This window comes from Glycine soja, chromosome 6 (genome assembly GCF_004193775.1).
Source record: "Glycine soja cultivar W05 chromosome 6, ASM419377v2, whole genome shotgun sequence".
Classification (NCBI taxonomy): Eukaryota; Viridiplantae; Streptophyta; class Magnoliopsida; order Fabales; family Fabaceae; genus Glycine; species Glycine soja.
Window position 1 is genome coordinate 16,014,814 of NC_041007.1, and position 19,785 is coordinate 16,034,598.

General features: G+C 36.0%; 3 protein-coding genes across 3 annotated transcripts; 2 read left to right on the top strand and 1 right to left on the bottom strand.

The window, feature by feature from the left end:
- The first annotated feature begins 2,000 nt into the window (after nucleotides 1-2,000).
- On the top strand, nucleotides 2,001-6,337 carry LOC114416470 (rac-like GTP-binding protein ARAC8). The gene is made up of 8 exons (XM_028381339.1): nucleotides 2,001-2,322; nucleotides 2,589-2,676; nucleotides 3,164-3,273; nucleotides 3,364-3,427; nucleotides 4,389-4,453; nucleotides 4,534-4,599; nucleotides 5,162-5,259; nucleotides 5,951-6,337. The coding sequence occupies exons 1-8, from the start codon at nucleotides 2,215-2,217 to the stop codon at nucleotides 5,988-5,990; spliced, it is 639 nt and encodes a 212-aa protein (XP_028237140.1). The 5' UTR covers nucleotides 2,001-2,214; the 3' UTR covers nucleotides 5,991-6,337.
- LOC114416469 lies at nucleotides 6,197-15,172 on the bottom strand. The gene is made up of 4 exons (XM_028381338.1): nucleotides 14,749-15,172; nucleotides 12,509-12,880; nucleotides 8,050-12,419; nucleotides 6,197-6,484 (listed from the first exon to the last, which is right to left on the bottom strand). Exons 1-3 carry the CDS (start codon nucleotides 14,884-14,886, stop codon nucleotides 8,088-8,090), a joined length of 4,842 nt encoding a protein of 1,613 aa, XP_028237139.1. The 5' UTR covers nucleotides 14,887-15,172; the 3' UTR covers nucleotides 6,197-6,484; nucleotides 8,050-8,087.
- A 3,185-nt stretch (nucleotides 15,173-18,357) lies between these two features.
- Nucleotides 18,358-19,119, top strand: LOC114415863. The gene is made up of 2 exons (XM_028380724.1): nucleotides 18,358-18,852; nucleotides 18,943-19,119. The coding sequence occupies exons 1-2, from the start codon at nucleotides 18,358-18,360 to the stop codon at nucleotides 19,117-19,119; spliced, it is 672 nt and encodes a 223-aa protein (XP_028236525.1).
- Nucleotides 19,120-19,785: the final 666 nt, after the last annotated feature.

Below are 19,785 nucleotides of genomic sequence, written 5' to 3' on the forward strand. Positions count from 1 at the left end.
TTATTAGAAAAAAAATTATTTAATTCAAACAGAACATATTATATTAAATCATTTTTCAAAAAATACATTTAAATATACAACCAGTCTTATCTTAACTAATAATCACGTAAAAAAAGTCCTATCTTAATAAATTTTTCAATATCAATTATAAAAAAAAATATTTTTACATCATACTTTTATTTAAAATATTTTAAATTAACCCTACTAATTTTTTATACATGTAAAGAATAAAGATATTTAATTGATAGTAGAAAAAAATTCTTAAAAAGATGTGATTGCCAATGTAAAACCTATCGTGTTAATTTTTTTCATATATACCCATAAAACATGTATACACGTAATATTTTCTTTTAATGAATATGCCCGTTAACATGTTATGCAAGATTCAAACACAAAACGCAACCAAGCATGTCAAATTAATTAAAATGCATTAATTGATAAGTAAATGACATATGATAAGACTATTAACTTTTGTAATAATAGTTAATTTAAAAATTAATATTTATATTGATTTCTAATTAATTTATAAGCAAATAAAGAATAAAAATAAATAAAATAAATAATAAATTAATAGTTATAATAATAGTAATAATAAATGCAAGGACGTATGATACCTCCAAACCAACGCTGTTGAGGACTTAAACACTCTTATCATGGGCCCATGCCGCGTATGAATAATAAATGCACCAACTTCACACCGAATACTAAACCTAAAAGCAGATAAAAGAAAAAATAGTATAATATTTTTTTACTATTTTTTATTTTAAAACAAGAATTATTTTGTCTCTAGTTATTTGATAAAAAAATTACCTTTTTTTTCTGCTACAAACTTACAATGATAACATCAAATCCTTCGCAAAATAATTTAATTAAATAAGTTGAATAAAATTTCAAGAACATTGAAGGTAATTGATAAATTTGATCTAAGACAACTTATATCTTTTATAAGAAATAATTTATTAAAACAGAAAAATACCCACACTGATTAAGTCAATAAATAATTGACATCCACAATACTCAGTGAGTTTAAAACTACACAACCTAATCCATTATTCATTTTTAATAACAGTGTAAAACATATCCTTTAAAATTTTTCCTTAATTTAAAATAATTAACAACAACGTAAGAAAGTTCTTCAGAAACTTAAAGACATTTCATAACAAATATTGTTTTGCTTTTTCTTTTTTCACTTATTTTTTCCCACATCTATCATTTTGTCTTTGAACAAATCAAATTCAATCATATGACTTGAAAATGTTTATTAATGCTTACGACAGTCCCTTAAATTTAATCTTTATTTAAAAGTAATCTAAATACATCAATTATAAAGTTAAACTAATAAAAACAAAACTTATATGTCAATTTGTTTAAATTTATAAATAATAAAAAAGCTAAAATGTGTAATGAAAGGCACTTATGTGTTAATAAATACATACAAGTCATGTGATGTACGATTTTGCTATAACTGATCATTAAAGAGCCCGTTTATAAACTTCAGGAAAAAAAAAATTCTTTCCATTTGGAAATAAATACTACTTCAAAAGGAAGTAAAATTGAGATTTAGTGTTCGTTTTTTCTTCAAATTTCGTATAACTAAAATTTTAAATCGTTAAATATAATTAGAATAATTTCTATTCAAATTAATCTTCATTATACTGTATAAAAACTATTTTCACGTGTATTATCCAATTAAGCACTCAGTTCCAGACCCTCAAAGAAAAAATAGTCAGTTCCATTTTCTAATGCAGTGTGGGAAACTATGAAAACTAAAAAGGACTAAATTGAACCAGAATTTTATTAAAAAAAACTACAAAGAACAAAAAAAACAAGATGAAAAATTGCGTTTGCAAAGACTAAGATTAAAAGGAAAATAAATAAAAAATGCATTTGCAAAAGACTAAGATTAAAAAAAGAAGATAATAAAAAATTGCATTGGCAAAGACTAAGATCAGAAAGGAAAAAAAAGATAAATCAATTGGCAGGTACAAAAAAGAGGGAATGAATGAGAATCATGTGAAGTGCCGCCACTCTCTCACTCTTTCTTTCTCTCTCTTTCTTTCTCTTCCTATCTGTCTCACGGTCAATAAAAGAAAAAAAAACTTCAATCTTTAACAATCCATCACACAACAAAACACCCACACTTCTGGTTTGTTTTGTTTTGTTTAAATTATTTTGAGAGAGTTTCTTCTTCTTCTTCTTATTGTTGTTGTTCCAATGGCTTCCGCAACTGCCCCAAGATTCATCAAGTGCGTGACCGTTGGTGATGGAGCTGTAGGGAAGACCTGCATGCTCATTTGCTATACCAGCAACAAATTCCCCACGGTGTGGATGATTTCTTTCACATCTTTTGTTTTCAAGATTTCATTTTTTTATATATAATTGTCATCATTTCATGTTATTGTTGTTTTGTATTTGTCCACTGTGTGTGTGCATTCTGAATTCTTATCAGTTCTGTTGAAATCATCTTAATTTTTCTAAAGAAAACTCTTTTATGTGAGTTAGGTGCAGAAAGTAACCCAGTTGTTATCTTTTGAAGCTTCACCATTGGGTTTATCTGATTTTTGTTTTCCTCCTATGTTGATTATCAGGACTATATCCCCACTGTGTTTGATAATTTCAGTGCAAATGTGGTTGTTGAAGGCATAACTGTCAACTTAGGCCTTTGGGATACAGCTGGTATGAAACTTGTTACAGTTTTTTTTTTCTTGGGGGGGGTGATTAGTTATACACAGACAATTATAGTGACATCCCATGTGGTATTGAGAGAGCACACAATACTCCTGCCTTTTTAACCCCTACTGTAATTTCCCTTAATTGTTTGAAATACATTTTTTTTATGAGCAAATATTAATTGTCAGTATTTTGTTAGGGGGTTGAACTCACAACCTTTCCCTCTCTCCCTTCTCCTTTTACCACCAAGTCAACCTTATAACTCCTGTTTGAAATACATTACACCGTGTATCCCGATAAGAAGAGTAATTGTACAGTGTAAGTCTTAAAAAGGTAGTGCAATTTCAATAAACCAAGGAGGTATTATTGTAATTTGCTCAAATGAAAAATAGGGGATGGTGATGGGGATTGTTTTCTGGTGTGGCTGATAGAATGATATTTGTTAAAAAGGCAATGGTTGTTATGTTGTATTTGTTTCCAATATCTTCCTTAGGGCAAGAGGATTACAACAGGCTGAGGCCCTTGAGCTACAGGGGGGCAGATGTCTTTGTCTTGGCTTTTTCTTTAGTTAGTCGCGCGAGCTATGAGAATGTGCTGAAGAAGGTATGCTTCAGTGCTTGCGTCTCTGAATTGGTACTTTGATGATGTCTTGCAGATTTCTCTTTTGTTCTCTAATTTGTATGCCCTGCCCAGTGGATCCCTGAACTCCAGCATTTTGCCCCTGGCATCCCGTTGGTGTTAGTTGGCACCAAATTGGGTAAGTCTTCATTCACTTGTATTAATGCTTGTTTCACGTCATGCTAATTTGTGTATGTCGAATTCTTCATGAACCATCACCCAAATTTGAGGAAATGAGGGACTAGAAGACCAGAACTGACCTGTCCCCCTTTTGATGCCAGAGCCATAATAACTGGCCTGTGTTCTTAGATTAGAATCTTAAAATTTCATTTTGTTATGTTGAAACATATGACCATTTTGCGTAGATTTATTTTCCTATTTAACAACATAATTCAATAAGACTATGCAAAAAGTTTTGTGCCAAACAATACATTTTTAAACTTCACAAACACATTATGGATGTGCATATAAGCATACCTCCGAACTTGTCCATGGATGTCTATTATGGTGAAGACACATTTTAGTTTACATTTAGTTCATCACATGTTGGGGATCCACTAAGCAAGTTGCTTGACCAAAAATAATCAACTGCAACATGTCATGTCTTATACCATTGAAGCCATCTACTTTTATTAGAGTAAAGAAGAACTTAGGTTCTATAAGCTTTAAAGTCATTCTCATGGTGTAGCCTAAATGTTCTTTCCCCTTTTATTAATTGATTGATAAGCAAACTATGGCAATAATGAGCAACATAATCACAATTGAACAGTCAACCATTACTCTGGTTCTCCTTTACTTGTTCTTGATCCATTTGTCAGTGTGGAGAATTAAGTATTTTGATCAAACAATTTCTGTCTCCTCTTCCATACAGAAGACCTAGTCCCGTACTAGTTGACAATTCTTCTATTGTTTACTTCAGTACATCCTAAAACAAATCTTATGTTGCGGCATAGCTTCTATTAGATAATATTTCTCTTGCATTTGTTGTGCACTGGCAAATTAGTATTAGAGCAACCAATTAGATTTGAAAAACAAGAAAAAAGAAAACACTTTGGGTACTGACTTCTGCATTTACGATTGTGTTTATGATGAGCATGCAGATCTACGAGAAGACAAGCACTACATGGCTGATCATCCCAGCTTGGTGCCAGTGACTACTGATCAAGTACAAATCTTCCCTCGTTAAATGTGTATATAGTTCAACACATTGATTTTTAAAACTGTTGGCCTTTTGTTCATAACTAGGGTGAGGAACTCCGTAAACACATTGGAGCTACCTACTATATTGAGTGCAGCTCAAAAACTCAGCAGGTATGATTATACCACCCTTTTATTCTTGTAGTTCTTCAATGTTTCAAGATGAATATGAAAAATACCACATTGTCATCCAAAGAAACTAACTTTACTCCCCACTTGTGATGCATCATACTGAGGAATGCAATTTAAAATAAAATATGGTAGGTGTGTCATGTGGATGATGCGCAATAATTTAAATCATTCATGCAAAAGTTATGACCAAAAGCGGTAATTTCCTTATTTGCTTTAGTACTATTCAAATGATGGTAGTTCACCAAACGGATGCTTAGAGTTAGAGCATCTTCATCAGTGATACTAAAACCAAATCTTCTTATTGAGCATTATGTCATAATAAAGTTGCAAAATTATCCAATGGATGCTTATTTAGAAGTGAAAATTTCTAAAATAAAGTTATGCCATTTTGTTCCTTTGCTCATGTGATGTATTTGTTGTCAGAATCTATTGGTGTCTCTCAATTTTGGTGTGCAAGATATTTTTCATCATTTTTGCAGATAAATAATTTGATGTCTTAACAAATATTCTTCCTGAAATAAATTTACTCCCAATACCATTGCAGAATGTGAAGGCAGTTTTTGATGCTGCTATTAGAATGGTCATCAAGCCTCCACAAAAGCAAAACGAGAAAAGAAAGAAAAAACCACGTGGCTGTTTCCTGTCAGTACACTTTTTCCTTTTTATATCTAACAGCTTTATATAGTATTATTATTATTATTTTTTTGTGGAGTGGCTAAGGGTAACCCTTTTTCTTTGACACCCACTATTTCCATTTCAACTATTTTATATTTTGACATCCAATCTCATTCACGGTCTCCTCTGGCTGCTGTACATAATAAAAAATCTATACACTTTAGTAGTCAAATATTTTATTAGTTGGTTGTACTTGCCCAAAAATTTATTGAGAATCAACAACTAATAAAATATTTAAGAACTAGTTAGGTTAGGTTACCAATACTTAAGGAAAACAATAATGAATAACATGGCAATGCCCATTAAACCACCTTAGTTTATAAAAGGATGTACTACTCATTTAGTGGCAGTTATAGTATCCGCTATCTGGCTGTGTATTAAAAGAAAAGGTTTTGCTAACTAATGTCCTAAAAGAAAACAGGATATTATTGAAAACCATGAGTGCATTTTTCCGTATCCAATAAAAAAAATCCCTTTTACTTCCTTAACTTACGACAATAGTTAGCATTTGCCTTAAAGAAAATCCTATTCAAGTTGGCGCCATGTTTTCAGTGTTATATTACTATCACGAGCCACGATTAGGTTTTAATTGCAGATTGTGATTAGTTAGTTTATAACTTTGTGTTCTTGGGTTTAATTTATATCTGTTAAAATGCAGAAACGTCCTCTGTCGAAGGAACATTGTTCGCCTTAAATGAAACACTTGATCAGTATCTCATCCAAAGCTTTCACGTGCTACGGGGTTGAAGACTGATACCGCCGTGTAGAAATTTTAAACTTAACCTAAAAGCACTTGGCTGGAGTTTGCAGTATAGCTACTTACATTTGGTTGTATTTAATTTAATTTAATTTCTGATAGGTTTTAATGTATTGAGTAAACTATAAAACAGTTGCACCCAATAGCTTGTAAATAAAGCAGAGTGAGTTGTTTGCTAGCTACCATTTATTTTGTTCGGAAGTGATCCAGTTTGAATGTACATACATGAGGAGCCATTATCAGAGATTCGAGGCCATCGTCCTCATTAGCAAATGGTTTTATTCAGATAAATTACTACTGGCTTTTCAATCGTGTCTCTTTTCTCTAGAGCATGCTATATTGGTGATAATCTTTCTCAAGCCGATAAATTAGCACTTGACCCAAGTCTGCTTCTGCCTTCCCCTTCTAAGAAAATTTTGGCCTCCAACAACACAACTGTACAATGTTAAAGCGTCTAAATTAGTGAACAAAGATTACATAACTTCACATTAAGAAATTGCTTCTTTAATAAGCAGGGAAATTTAAATCTGAAATCATTTGTTTGTCACTACAAAAATATAGGGTGTTTATAAGTAAGGTAAGCCCCATTTACGTTGCATCTCGAATTAGAAGTCATTTCGATAATGTTGAAGTGTTTTTGTTTTTCTTTATCGAGCAAAATGAGTGAGAATCACTCAGTCTCGTTCCATTTCCCCTTTTCCAAACCATCAATGAAAATGGCAACGTAAGCTCTTATAGTACATTACACAACATTACAGAGAAACTAATGATATACAGACAGGCTGGAGTGTGGCAAGACAAATTTTGTTAAGACACAATAGGACAGTTTCAGACAAATGACAATGTATCACATTTTGGATTACCTTTTTAAATTTAGTTTCCTATTTTCTCACTATCTATTAAGATTAGTTCCTATATTTTCTGTTATCTATAAATAAATTAGTGTTCTAGGTTTTAGTAATATATCAAACACAATTCATGTTTAATTTTCTCTTCTCTCTCCCTCCCTCATAACTAAACCCCATAATTTCAACGTTTCACAAATCAGTCAGAATTCCTACGAAGTTGCTGGAACTGATATCAAGGATCAGAATTCAGAACTTTTTATGGTTTCTGCAGCTTATAAACATTCAGAAGAAAATTAAATTCATTACCGACCATCTAGAGAGACTCCTATTCCAGCCAGTAATCCATCACCAAAATCATCGTGCCAAATACATAAGTGACTAAAAAAAAACTAAATTCCAGCAATAATAATGAATACACGACACTAGCTAAGGGCTAGCAATATCCAGAAGAGATCGTACGAAAGAGTTTAATGATTAAATGTGAAGGAAACTGCGATACAGCATATATTAACCACAACAGAGGAAGAACTCAGTTGCCAAAATTCGTTGGTCCCCGACTAGCATCTATATGTATGTTTATATGTGCAATAAAAAGAAAATATTTGAATTTAGCATCACAACACAACTGAAGGGCTGAGAAGGGAGAGTTTTGGTCCACTAGATATAGATGCAACAAGTATGGTCCCCTATCTGCAAAGGAAAAATTGTTCTGGAGCCACCTAGAAGTAGGGGCAAACAATTATTCAGGCACTCACTCACCACCAAATTCTCCCAAAATAAAAAATGAGATGATCGCTGGAAGTTGACCATTGCCAATCCTCAAATCACTGAAGACAAGACATTTAGTACACAAACATTTATTTGAGAATCACCAAAGAAAGAAAAAAAATAAAACTAGCAAGAAAAATGAAATATAGGAGAGCCACAGTAGGCTGCAAAAGAGCAGGATTTCTCAATGAAAATGGGACAGAAGACTGCCCACAGAGAAATTGCAATAGCATTTATTCCTTTATCATTTAAATATATTTCTTAACGAAAAAAGTAACCCCCTCCACTGAATCACATCAGCATAACACAGGATATATTTTCAGATCCTCTCCCACAAGTGACAAAGTGTTTCAAACATTTGAATATACAAATCAAAACACTTACAAGCATTTGTGGTCATTAGATTGTATGATTATAAATTGCTATTGCCATGAGGATTGGTTGTAGCCATCCCACCCACCATCAGGCTCCTTCCTCTTACAAACACTACCAGCCAACTGGATCCTTGCTTGCTCCTCAGCTAGGGCCTGTGAACTAGCAACAGAAAGTTGCCTAGATGGAAGAGGAGAATTGTCGTCTCTCCCCTCCATGTCTGAACCTCCGGGTCCCGCATTAAGATCTAAACCCTGCCTTGCCCATTTTCTACTGGTCTCAGCACTACCACTATTGCTACCTTCTGTAAGGCCAACAACATAAGGCCGGGGGTAATGAGATGAAACCGCACCAGCAGGCCCCATTAACTGTGAATTTACCACAGGAAAGCAAAGCCGATTGCCTGATGTTGGATATACATAAGTAGTTGATCCGGCAGAAAAAGAAGCTGATGGAAGAGGAAAGCTGGAATTAAAAGGGAAGACAGGATATTCAAATGGAGATGACAATACTGGTCCCTTATAAACATCAGGTCCAAATGGGTTGCCACCAGCAGCAGGAGTCAACAACCTTTGTGGCCCATTTGGGGCAACAATTGAAAAGGGCTGATCCCCTCTATCAGGCATAATTGAAGATATTGTGACAGCAGAATAGGTGTTGCCACTGGAAGGAAGCCAAGAGAAGTTGACTGGCTCAGCAGTACTCACCCTAAGTCCAGAAACAGGTGGTTGAGATGGCACACTGCTCCTGGCATGCTGAGAGAACAATGAGGATTCAGTGGTGACTTCATCAACTGAAGGTCCATTGTTCAAATCAAAGTCCCTGTGGACATTCACTTCTCGATTTGGTGGGCCACCCAATGATGACTTCACCTGCTTAATTGGCACATCAATTTTATGATTACTGCTCAAGCAATTGCCCACATCAGAAGCTTCATCCACCTGGTTCAAGTCAAGACCAAGCCCTCCATAGCAGCGAACAGGTGAAGCCATTTTACTGCTTACAGGATCATGACCATCAGTTGTAAGAGATACAGAATCCGTGTGACGAGCACAGGGTTGAGAAGAAATATCATCAAGTATTCTTTCATCAGCCACATTCAAGTCAATATCCAATGGTGCTCGACTCTGCTTTCCAGCTGGAGCATCAGGTATAGAGGAAGTTAGCGCCCCAAAAGGCATTTCCATAACTTTCCTGAGCTCGGCTGGCCTAAATGCACTAGTGGCAGCGGATCCCTTCCAACCAATTTCCCCTTTACTTCTCAATAAATCTTCAGGAGGCACAAAGTGCCCCTTTGCAGCAGCAGCCACAGTGACAGGAGCAGGAATACCACAAGACATAGATGAAGCAGGAAATGGCACAGGACTGACCAAACGACCAGCAGGTGCACTGCTGTTGAACTCACCGCATTTCTCATCATCTGCATTGAGCCCTTCATTTAAATCAAATTCAACCTTTGCATCTGCATCTGACACAGCTGCAGCAGACACGGAAGAAGCATCTGCAGTGGTAGAGGTACACTCCTCAGCCTCCTCCGCTTCCATGGCAGTCAATTTTGATCCTTTAGAATCAAGATGCTTATCCATTTCTTGTGAACGGACACTAGGTGAATCTTTGGGAAGTTCCTCTCTGGCAGGTTGGTCATGAACCTCTTTAGTTTCTAAATTTTCCTCCACATGTTCAGCAGCAATACCAGTCACGATAGAGCATAAACCTCTATTCTCAGGCATTGTCAAGGTATCACTTTCACACTCATTTCTTTCCTTTTTAGACTGACTAGGAAGATTCTCAGCATCAACATCATCAGCTTTTTCAGACTCCCGTTCAGTCAAGTCTTCAGGAACCTTATCAACACTATAAGCAGAAGAATGGAGTACATTCTCATCTTTTCCTCTTGCCAAATCAGACGGAACAAGAACAGCAGCTGTCCGTCCACCACCACTCGATCCTTCAGCAGTACAATTATCACTCTGTACATCCACTTCCACAGCTATATGTGACAATTTTTCAGTTGCTTCTGCCTCAACTTCTGCAACAGAACTGACCTTAACATCAACAATTTCACCACCATTCACTCCCCGACCAACCTCCTGGAGCTGCTTGCTTCTGTCACCATCTCTAGCTTCTTGTACAGAACTTTCAGAAAGGCCACGCAATGCAGTAGATACAGATTTTTCGTTTAATTTTCCTTTGCTTTCTAAAATAATTTCAGAAACCTGTTGCAAATCCATACTACATGCATTAACACTCTTATTTAGCTCTCTTGCAGCTTTCTCACCAGAAGCTCGAAAATCAGAATCACTTTCATCATTTGCCCCTAAATCATCTGTTACAGAACCCTGATTCTTATGTTCACCATCAAGACCATTATTTGAGTGGCATTCATCCCGGACAAGATTTTCTTCAGATGACTTAACCATACCATTGCCTGTGCATGACTGTTCAACAGCAGCAGTGTTTCTTTCTGGAGATCCAGTCGGAGTTAACAATTCGGATTTCAAAATCTCTCCAGCAGCCACACTCGCAAGAAGATTCATTCCAACATCATCAGCCTCAGAGTACTTAACACCTTCAATTAAAGCATTTATTGAGCTGTAAGAAGCATCCTGCAAATTTCCAGCTTTATTTTCATTTCCAGATGATGAGGAAGCGGCTTTTGGTACCTCAAATGTTTTCTTACAATCATTGACAATCCGACAGCGCTCTTCATCAGTAACTGCAGCAGGTGATCCATCAGCCTCATCAGAGCCAGTCAATACATCTTTAAAATCATTACTCTGCCAAGATTCAGTATTAATATCTGAGCCAATATTGGCTCGATAAAGGTCACTCTTTTCCTTTGAGCAGTGATCAAACTGATCGTGCTTCTCTGGAAGAACAGGAGATGAGGCTCGACTATTCATGATTGTAGGATCATCAAAAGAACCTGCACTAGCACTTTGAGCAGGGCTTCTACCTTGGCTTGGAATTTTAACAATCAACTTGCAAGTAACTCCTTCAAGAGAAGTTCCATCAAGTGCCTTATCCATTAATCCAGGTTGAGATATTTTCTCTGAAGTTAAATTTTTGTGCAAGGAGGAATTCCTACTTGATCCAGTTTCCCTTTGCCCTCCGGATGGAGTTGAACCTGAAAATCCATTAATAGATTTTCGGTGCCGTGAAGAGCCTCCAGATATCTTATTCACGCTCATTGCAGTAGAGCTTCTGGCATCCTCCTTTCCTGAATGACCTCCAGTTTTAGCATGGTCACTAGAACAAGATTGACTGTTGTTGTGAGATTGACTAGAACTACTACTTTTCTCATCCCTTGCATTCACCATGGGAAGATCAGAACCTCCACTGACAGCGGCAATACAGGGCTGTCCATCTTTTAGGTTTGCAGTCACAGATGCAGGTGACAGCACTGATTTAGCAGGCCCTGGAAATGTAGATGTCGATGCAGATCTAATAGTATTCTCTCCCTGGACAATCTTCACAGAGGCTGTTTTGGATGCAGAAAGCTGTGTAACAGAACTCTTCATGGCAATATCAGATGATGCACCTGAATGTCTATTCCCGCCATGACCAACATCAGAAGAACGTGATTTGGCAGGCCAGTGAACAGTGGGACCTGAACCAGACTTTGCATCTTTTATATTCATTTCAGCTTCAACACGTTTCTTCCATGTGTCCACTAAACCTCTTGCTTTCCTCTGAATTTCAGTGTTTTTATGCGTTCGCAAATGATTCACAGATTTTCCAATGTTGCATGTTTGTAAAGCCTGAAGATTTACTGGAAGCTTATCAAGTGCCCGAAGCAATACCAAGAGAAATTCCTCGACAGATTTATCACCATCCCTAGACCCAACACCATCACCAATCTTCCCTTTATGGACCTCTTGGAGCCATTCATCAAATACAGGCAAACCCCTCAGCTGCACAAACTGACTAAGACAATCTAATTTTTCTGTTGCTGCAATGACAGCTGCAAGCAATGACCGGCTAGCTAAATCTATCTTTTTCTCATTTCTATCAGGAACCATCAGCTGCACTAATTTTTCCACTCCTTCATTGTCAACAAGCCGTCCCTTTTCTGTAATTTTAGCAATCTCTGTCTTCAAAATGTTATCATGCCTGAAATGACCAGAATCTCCATCCTCAGTTTTAATTGATCGTTCTCGCTTGACAGGCTCAGAGCCTTGATCTGCCCTTTCCCTTTTCCTCCCCTTAATGTGAGATGGAAAGGAAGAAGTATTGTTCTGGACACTATCTGAAACAGATTTTAACTGTGATGTTGATGTTGGACTACTCATTGGCTTAGGAGATCGACCACCTGGCTGCACTGTTGCATGCATTCGTACACAAGTCCTGTATAATAGTTGATCTACTTCTTCTTGACAATCCTGAGATCATGGGGACAAATTAAGTTGGGAAAAGACAAGAACTATAAAAAGGTCATAACAGACTGGAACATAAGATAGCAGAGACTTACATTAATATAATCTTGATCATTTAACCACCATAAACACTTGTTTGCAATGTCATAAACCCTCCTGCACACAAATGAAGAAAACCCTGATGGAAGTTCAGCACCCTTACGAAGAAATGCAACTTTACATGGATGGAGCAGCGATTCAGCATCAGTCTCATCCTTATGGAAGGTGTAGAAGATTTCATTTGGAGCAGCCTCCAATGGCACGCCCTTGTTGAGTTTTACTTCAATGGATCGATAAAGCCAACTAACACCTAACTTCAATTTTTTCTCTTTGCCAAATGTCAGACAATGAATTATACCAATAAATGGTGGGCGATCTTCAGATGGTTTGAAGAGAGCACATTCACCAACGCTAATTTTGCGACCGTCCTATGATTTGAAAATAATGAAAATCCTTAGTGAACCATTAATGTTCAATCAACAGAATATCACTGCTTTGCATTTAGAGAAATTGATTTTAAGCATTGCCATTGATTTTTTTAACAACTATTCAACATCTGATCCCTTTAAAAGAATCTCCATATGAACAAATTCTTCTTTGGCATTAGAATTTAAAAAGTTTCATTATAGAATAAAGAAAATCAGTTCGTTGGCATTATATTTATTTAGACTTCACATAAATTTTAAGGGGGAAGGGGGTTTCATATAAGTTCAGAGCAGAGCATTATGATAGAAACAAAGACTAGAATTTTGGTTTAAAGAATTTTTTATTGAATAAAAGGAGCTCACGGAGCTTTCAGGGCGACAGAAGAAAGATCAGAGCCTAAACTCCCCAGAGAAATACATTATCTGCCCAGTTATAGGACTAGCAAACCACGTGTTCATTCACACTCCTTCTACCTGTATATCCATCTATATCTATATATGCCACTCCCACGCATACCCAGCCTCCTAAAACCCGCCTTACTCATGTGAACAATTTTCCCCAACTGCTAATGGTAAATGGAGAGCCTTGCAAATGGAATCGCAGTCAATAATTTCACATATATTTAATTACCCTTTACAATGTAAGCATCCCATATGCAAAAACAGCTTATTTTAACACAGAAAGAGTAATGTCTTACGGAAACCCAGAAAACAGTTAATCCCTGCATTTCAAAATAATCGTAAATGTTTTATGGAAGTTATTATATACCCTCAATTTTAGAAAATACAAGTACATTTGACTATATTACCTTTCACTCCATTAATGCTCTCTCATTCTAGTTAATTAAACCAAAAGAGAATGATAAAAAAAAGTAACGCTTTCGTGATTTACAGAAGTACAAATTTGAAACAAATTAAAACATGTGGAATAATGACAGACTGAAATAGAGGGGGTAACATAAAAGGGATACAAACATAAATATCCGCAGTCAGAGAATAATCGTGTTAACCAAACATCAGGATGATATAAGCTTGCTGAGATTAGTATTATACAACCATTGAATGAGGGGAGTTGATACCCCTAGAGAGAAAAACACGGTATAAAACTGTGCAACTTATGCCTACATTTGGAAACAAACAATAACAATCATCTCATCCTACCAAGTGATGACGGCATCATGCAACACCAATAAATGACATAAAAACAAACAATTCCGTTGCCTTTAATGATTTTTTCAATAAACTGGCATAGTATCCACCTGCTTGCCCCTCCTGGCCCTCCGCCTCCACTCACATCAATCAGAACAATTAAAATCAACTCTATCAAGAAATATGATTCATTTTGTTCAACGATACGATACTGGTTCAGAAGTATATCCTCCGGTAAATAACAACACTAATCCTAATTATGGCCTGTTTGAATAAACTTCTGTAATTAAGACTTCTAGGATAAGAAAATAAGAAATGAGCTTCTCCATAAGCTAAATTTTAGAAGTTATCCCACGTTAGTTCTTCTAAAAAATTGATTTTTAACTTATGCATAGGCTAAATTTAACTTATGCATAAGCTAATTTTAGCCTATGGAGAAGCTCACTTCGTTTTTTCCTTTTTATTTTCTTCTCCTATAGCGAAAAGTTTATCCAAACAAGCTCTTACTAGAAATTTCACTTATTAAACGCATTGCGGTTACCAATTCAGTAGTTTCCATCTTAATCCCAGCCCTAGACACACACTTATACGCAACACAAGTAAAAAAAAAAACCCAATTCATTTCCACATAAGCTCGAATAAGCTGTCAAACATAAATAACCCTTTTTTTCTTACAACGAAAAAGCCAAAAGCTTGAAATACAACCGTAGCCCTAAAAATACCTTGCAGAACGACTTCACTGTCGAAGATGACGACGAAGAAGACGAAGAAACATCGGCGTTCAGAGACGAGTCGCCACGAACGGGGGCTTTCCACATGTGCCGAGTCCCCTTACCCTTCTCACCTCCACACCCATGCATAGCCTCGCATTTTCCCCAACGCGTACCATCAAATCCCCCTCCTAATTCCACACCCGCAGCCCTCAGAACCCGCGAAACCCTAGATCCGCGCAAAACCCTAACTCCGCAACCATGCTCCCAAGAAACCCAAGATTTTCGAAATTCGAATTGACGCAATCGGATCCGCGCGAAGACGAACGCAAAAGAGGAACGAACGAACGAAGAAACGAATTCGGAGCGAGAATCTAGAGAGAGAAACAGAGAAAGAAGAGAGAGAAAGCGTGTGGGTAAAAGGGGGAAGGGAGTACTTGGTTACTTACTGGGGGTCGGGCAGTGCGGGCAGTGCGGGCAGGGAGAATGATAACGTCACAGGAAGGTGAGGCGACGTGTGGAGAATGTGACTGGAGATTGGTTGCCTTGGGAAGTGAGTCACCACCATTGACTGGTCCATCTGCTGCTTTTTATTTGACTATCACTTTCTCTCTCGCTGACAAATGCCAGTTTCTGTGTGTTTGTTTGTTTCCTTTCTTTTTATCAATTTTTTTAGCTTTTTTTATTTAAGCCCTGGAAAGTAATGAGTAGGTTTGACAACCTGATAACCTGAATGTTGTGCTTAATTGCTTTTTTTTCTTTTCGTATTGGTGTGGTCGGAAAGGGTAGAAGAGTAATTTCGTGTGCCACGGTCCACATGAAAACATATTATGGCAAGTTAAGGTTGTCTTCAGATATTCCAACAGCTGTTACCGCAAGTAATATTTTTTATTGTGTTTGTCCCAGAAAATTTCATAATGCCCCTTCCTTCCACATGCTCCTGCCACCAGTGATACAAAGATTGTAGTCTCTACAGATGAAAGAAAAGAAACTTTGTAAAAGTGAACTAGTATGAACAATAAGACTCCATCCTCAGTATGAAGGAATCTCACTAATTCTTAAATGAATTTTTAATTTATTTTTGTGAACCTTGTATTAAATTTAACAACTCTAAAAAGAAATCAAGGGGAAAAAAACTATTTTTATACAATAAATAAAGTTTGAAAATTGATCAAATTTATCCAATTCTTCTTTGTAGTACAATAACTTTATATATTTCACTTTCATTTAGTTTAGTTTTAATTTTGATTTATAAGATTTTTTATTTAAAAAAAAGTTTGTATTGTCAAATTATAGAGGACTTCATTTTAAAAAAAATATGTTGTCAGTCGTTAACAACCACAAGACTAATTAGTAAAATAATAGTATTATGGATACAAGGCTAACTAGTAAAAAGGCAAATATTTAAAGAAAAACTTAGAAATCAATCGCTCTCTAGTGAAAAAAATTCAGTATCGTATTCATTTAGAAGAAAAACAAAAATTATGCTTTCTTCATGGCCATATACAATACAACTTTGTGGATATCTATGTTTTTAGTACAAAGTTTGAGCGCTTATACGATAATTGTACACAAAAATTGAGTATTGTGGTGGACTTGGGTAGATGGGAGAGGAAGGTGTGGGTGTGGGATATGGTGTGAAGAAACGGGTTGTTTGAGTGGGAAAGGGAGGTTTTGGATTCTTTTTGGGTGGTTGTTAGTTGATAAATCGGTTGTGTGGTTTTAGCATGAATTTCTGTCCTTGTTTTGATTCTTTTTTATCTAACTTTGTGGGCAAAACTCGTGGTTCTTTGTAATTGTGCAACACTTGAGGCAAAAGGCAGAAAAAATGTATAAATATGCAAAATGTCATTGAAAAAGATTAGAATAGAGTTCTGTTGAAGAGCACGATTGTGCTTTATCTAGAATGGTCGTGCTAAGACCCAGAATTAGATTATTGACGCGTTTAATTATTAATTTCTCTATCTGAGTTTATGTTTTCCTCTAATTTGACCCCTAACTAATCAAGTAGGAATTGAATTAAGGAGAAAACTATTGAATGCCTTTGATCAAGATCTTTTAATGCCTTAAGATGAAAGAGAAGATAGATAATTTGTTATTTCAAAACTATCACCCTACAAAAAAAATTATTCTTGTTCCGAGAAAAAAATATAATGAAATCACCTTTTCTATTCTTTACTTGAAACTCATTACTAAGAGAGATGTTCATTTCTTAAAATATCCTATATAGCGTGTATAATGCTACAACAATAAAAAAATCATACGAAAAGAAAAAGGAGGATACGAAATAATTATACTGGACGCATTGGATGGACTTGAAGTGATTGATATTATACATGGAGGATAAGAACTTTTGAGGGAAATCAATAATTGGAAGTTCAATTGGATAAAAAAATTGGGGGAATTCAATTGCATGTTTAAAATCATTATCCTAGGCTTTCTCATTTGTTAATTGCTTACATTGTTACTATTTGCTCTTGGATTCTATTTTCCTACGAGTAATTGAACACATTTTTCAACTATTAATAAAACTCAAATTGTTAGTTTAATGCAAATTAAATTATTTTGGAAACACAATTAGTCTTTTGAGTACGATATCCAGACTTAGGTCATTTATAACTACCATGTAGAGGTATATAACTTCCAAGTGGATCCCATGACACATCAGTTCTCAGAGATTTTAAAAATCATATTGCTCTAAAAGTCTAAAATGGAGAGGTATGTAATTCTTAAAAAACATAATTGAAAGAGAATTTACAACTTAATAATTTTTTTACATGATTGATGTTATTGTTTGTAGGAACGTCCTGAGCTGAAGCTATCTTCCCATGGAAGGAAGATGGCTAAGTTCGGGAGGCCTGCTCCAGAGATTTAAGGCCTTGTAGCTACTAGCAGACTAAGTCCTCTGATCGCATGTTCACTAGATACGAGCGATTGAGGACTAATGTCTGCTTTTATGGAACGCTAACATAAGGAAACCAGTAGTTTCCATTTGCCCGTCGGAGAGGTGACTATCACCTTAGATGACATGACGTCGTTGCTACATTTGCTTATCGTAGGGGTGTTTCAAAGCTTCGAGCACCTTCATGTTGATGACATTGTAGATATGTTGGTGGAATTACTCGAGGTTAGCGCTATAGAGGCGAGAGCGGAGATGATTCAATGTCATGGCTCTTATGTTCGACTATCGTGGTTGCGAGACGTGTATCAGACGAAAATCGACGCATGTCACTGGATTGTATCAAGGCAAGTGTATTTGTTGCATTTGCTTGGATGCACACTCTTTGCTAACAAGAGTGCCACACATGTGCACGTGGTATTCTTGGATGCCCTGCATGACTTGACGCATAGTGGGACTTACGCTTGGGGCACTGCTGCACTTGTGCAAATGTATGATAATTTAAATGAGGCGTCAAAGAGCACGGCGAGGCAACTTGCATGATATATCACTCTGTTACAGGTTAATTCAAATGTTAATAAAACATTATTTCATTGGTGTTTGTTATTACATGTTGTCCATTATTTTAATGAAAATGTTTGAAAATTTGTCTAGTGTTGGATCTACGAGCATTTCTCATTCATTGGTTTCTCCCTACCTCTGGCAAGGAACTGCCCGTGTCGATGTATCGCAGGTGTCTGGACAGGCTAACCCCTGACGTAGTGTGCTGGATTTCGTATGGTGACCGCCGTTCATTTAGAGAATTTGAGGTCATCCCGTTGTTTTCCGGTCATCTTAGATGGGGTCCCTTGATAGTCATTCACCGACCAGAGAGGGTTGTACGACAGTTTGGATACGTCCAGACTACTCCACCACATCCTATTGCGCCTTCGATTTCTGTTGAAGAAATGGATGATAGATGGATGCAGTTCGGTGACTACATTGCACTTGTAGGGCAAATCTGTGTAGTGCCTGACCAGTGTTCGTCAGATTACATGGATTGGTTCTACATGATTTTGCATTCATTTATGACTCCGACACAGCCAGGAGATCCTCCTAGAGTTCCACCGGTTCAGGAATATGACATATTTTTTGAACCAGATATGCATCAGCAATCGGTGGCGACAGCGGCACCTGATGAAGTAGACGTTGATGTGCATCGTGCTGGACATGTAGTGGTAATATATTTTATTTGGTATTTTGTGTTTGTTTGTTATTTTATTTTGTATTTTATTACTAACAATTGTTATATTTTTTTCACTTATTAGGATGGTTATGTAACAATTGTTGATAAGTTGGATAGACTTTTGAACCCGAGGATCCTGACCGAAGGAACAAAAGCCTATATTGTTGCTGAAGAATGTCTAACCATTGCAAGAAGCTATATTGGCCAACCAACTATAGGTCACAGATCAAGGCGTAGGCGCCGTACGAACGAGCATTGAAGTTGTTTTGTTTTCCCTTATATATGTCAATTTTATTTTTTGGAAAATTTATTTATTTGGTACATTTATGTATTAACACTGACATTTGGTTAATTTATAATTTTGGTGCGTTTTATTTATTTTATTCAAATTTTTGTTATCCGTTTATCGTTAATTATCCGTTAATGTTGATTTAAGGAATAAATTAATTCTTTCATAACAAATTACGAATGTATGTTTTTTGCAACATTTAAGCATCATAAATCATTTTCAAATTTGACAACACAATGTGAATTGCATGCGTTTGTTTAAAAAAAGGAATATTAACATAGAAATGACTGCTCAGTTATTTTAGTTCTGATAGTAACAATACATGTCTGATGCAAAATTAAAGCATGACACAATATTGTTGTACTTGACAACACATAGCAAGTGACACGCGTCTATTTTAAAAAAAAAAAAACATAACGCAAGCGGTCTCATTGAACAATATCTATATATACCACACCAGCACTCTCAACAATCACACATTCTCGTCCAATCTTTTAGAAACCAAAATTCTACAAGAAACTATGACATTTTTGGAAGAAACAAGCCGTCAAACCATTGTCAACTCCAAGTTAGATTTTATTTTTCCAAATGAATAGATTATTCACAACGAATCTAGTGTTTATTTTCAAAGTTCCA

Excerpts from the sequence above, each read along its gene's own strand:
- LOC114416470 (XM_028381339.1), top strand. The coding sequence starts at position 2,215 with ATGGCTTCCGCAACTGCCCCAAGATTCATCAAGTGCGTGACCGTTGGT. Across the intron at positions 2,323-2,588 it reads CCAGCAACAAATTCCCCACG|GACTATATCCCCACTGTGTT; the intron begins GTGTGGATGATT and ends GTTGATTATCAG. Across the intron at positions 2,677-3,163 it reads AGGCCTTTGGGATACAGCTG|GGCAAGAGGATTACAACAGG; the intron begins GTATGAAACTTG and ends TATCTTCCTTAG.
- LOC114415863 (XM_028380724.1), top strand. The coding sequence starts at position 18,358 with ATGTATCGCAGGTGTCTGGACAGGCTAACCCCTGACGTAGTGTGCTGG. Across the intron at positions 18,853-18,942 it reads ATCGTGCTGGACATGTAGTG|GATGGTTATGTAACAATTGT; the intron begins GTAATATATTTT and ends TTCACTTATTAG.
- LOC114416469 (XM_028381338.1), bottom strand. The coding sequence starts at position 14,886 with ATGCATGGGTGTGGAGGTGAGAAGGGTAAGGGGACTCGGCACATGTGG. Across the intron at positions 12,881-14,748 it reads CAGTGAAGTCGTTCTGCAAG|GACGGTCGCAAAATTAGCGT; the intron begins GTATTTTTAGGG and ends TTCAAATCATAG. Across the intron at positions 12,420-12,508 it reads ATGATCAAGATTATATTAAT|GATTGTCAAGAAGAAGTAGA; the intron begins GTAAGTCTCTGC and ends CCATGATCTCAG.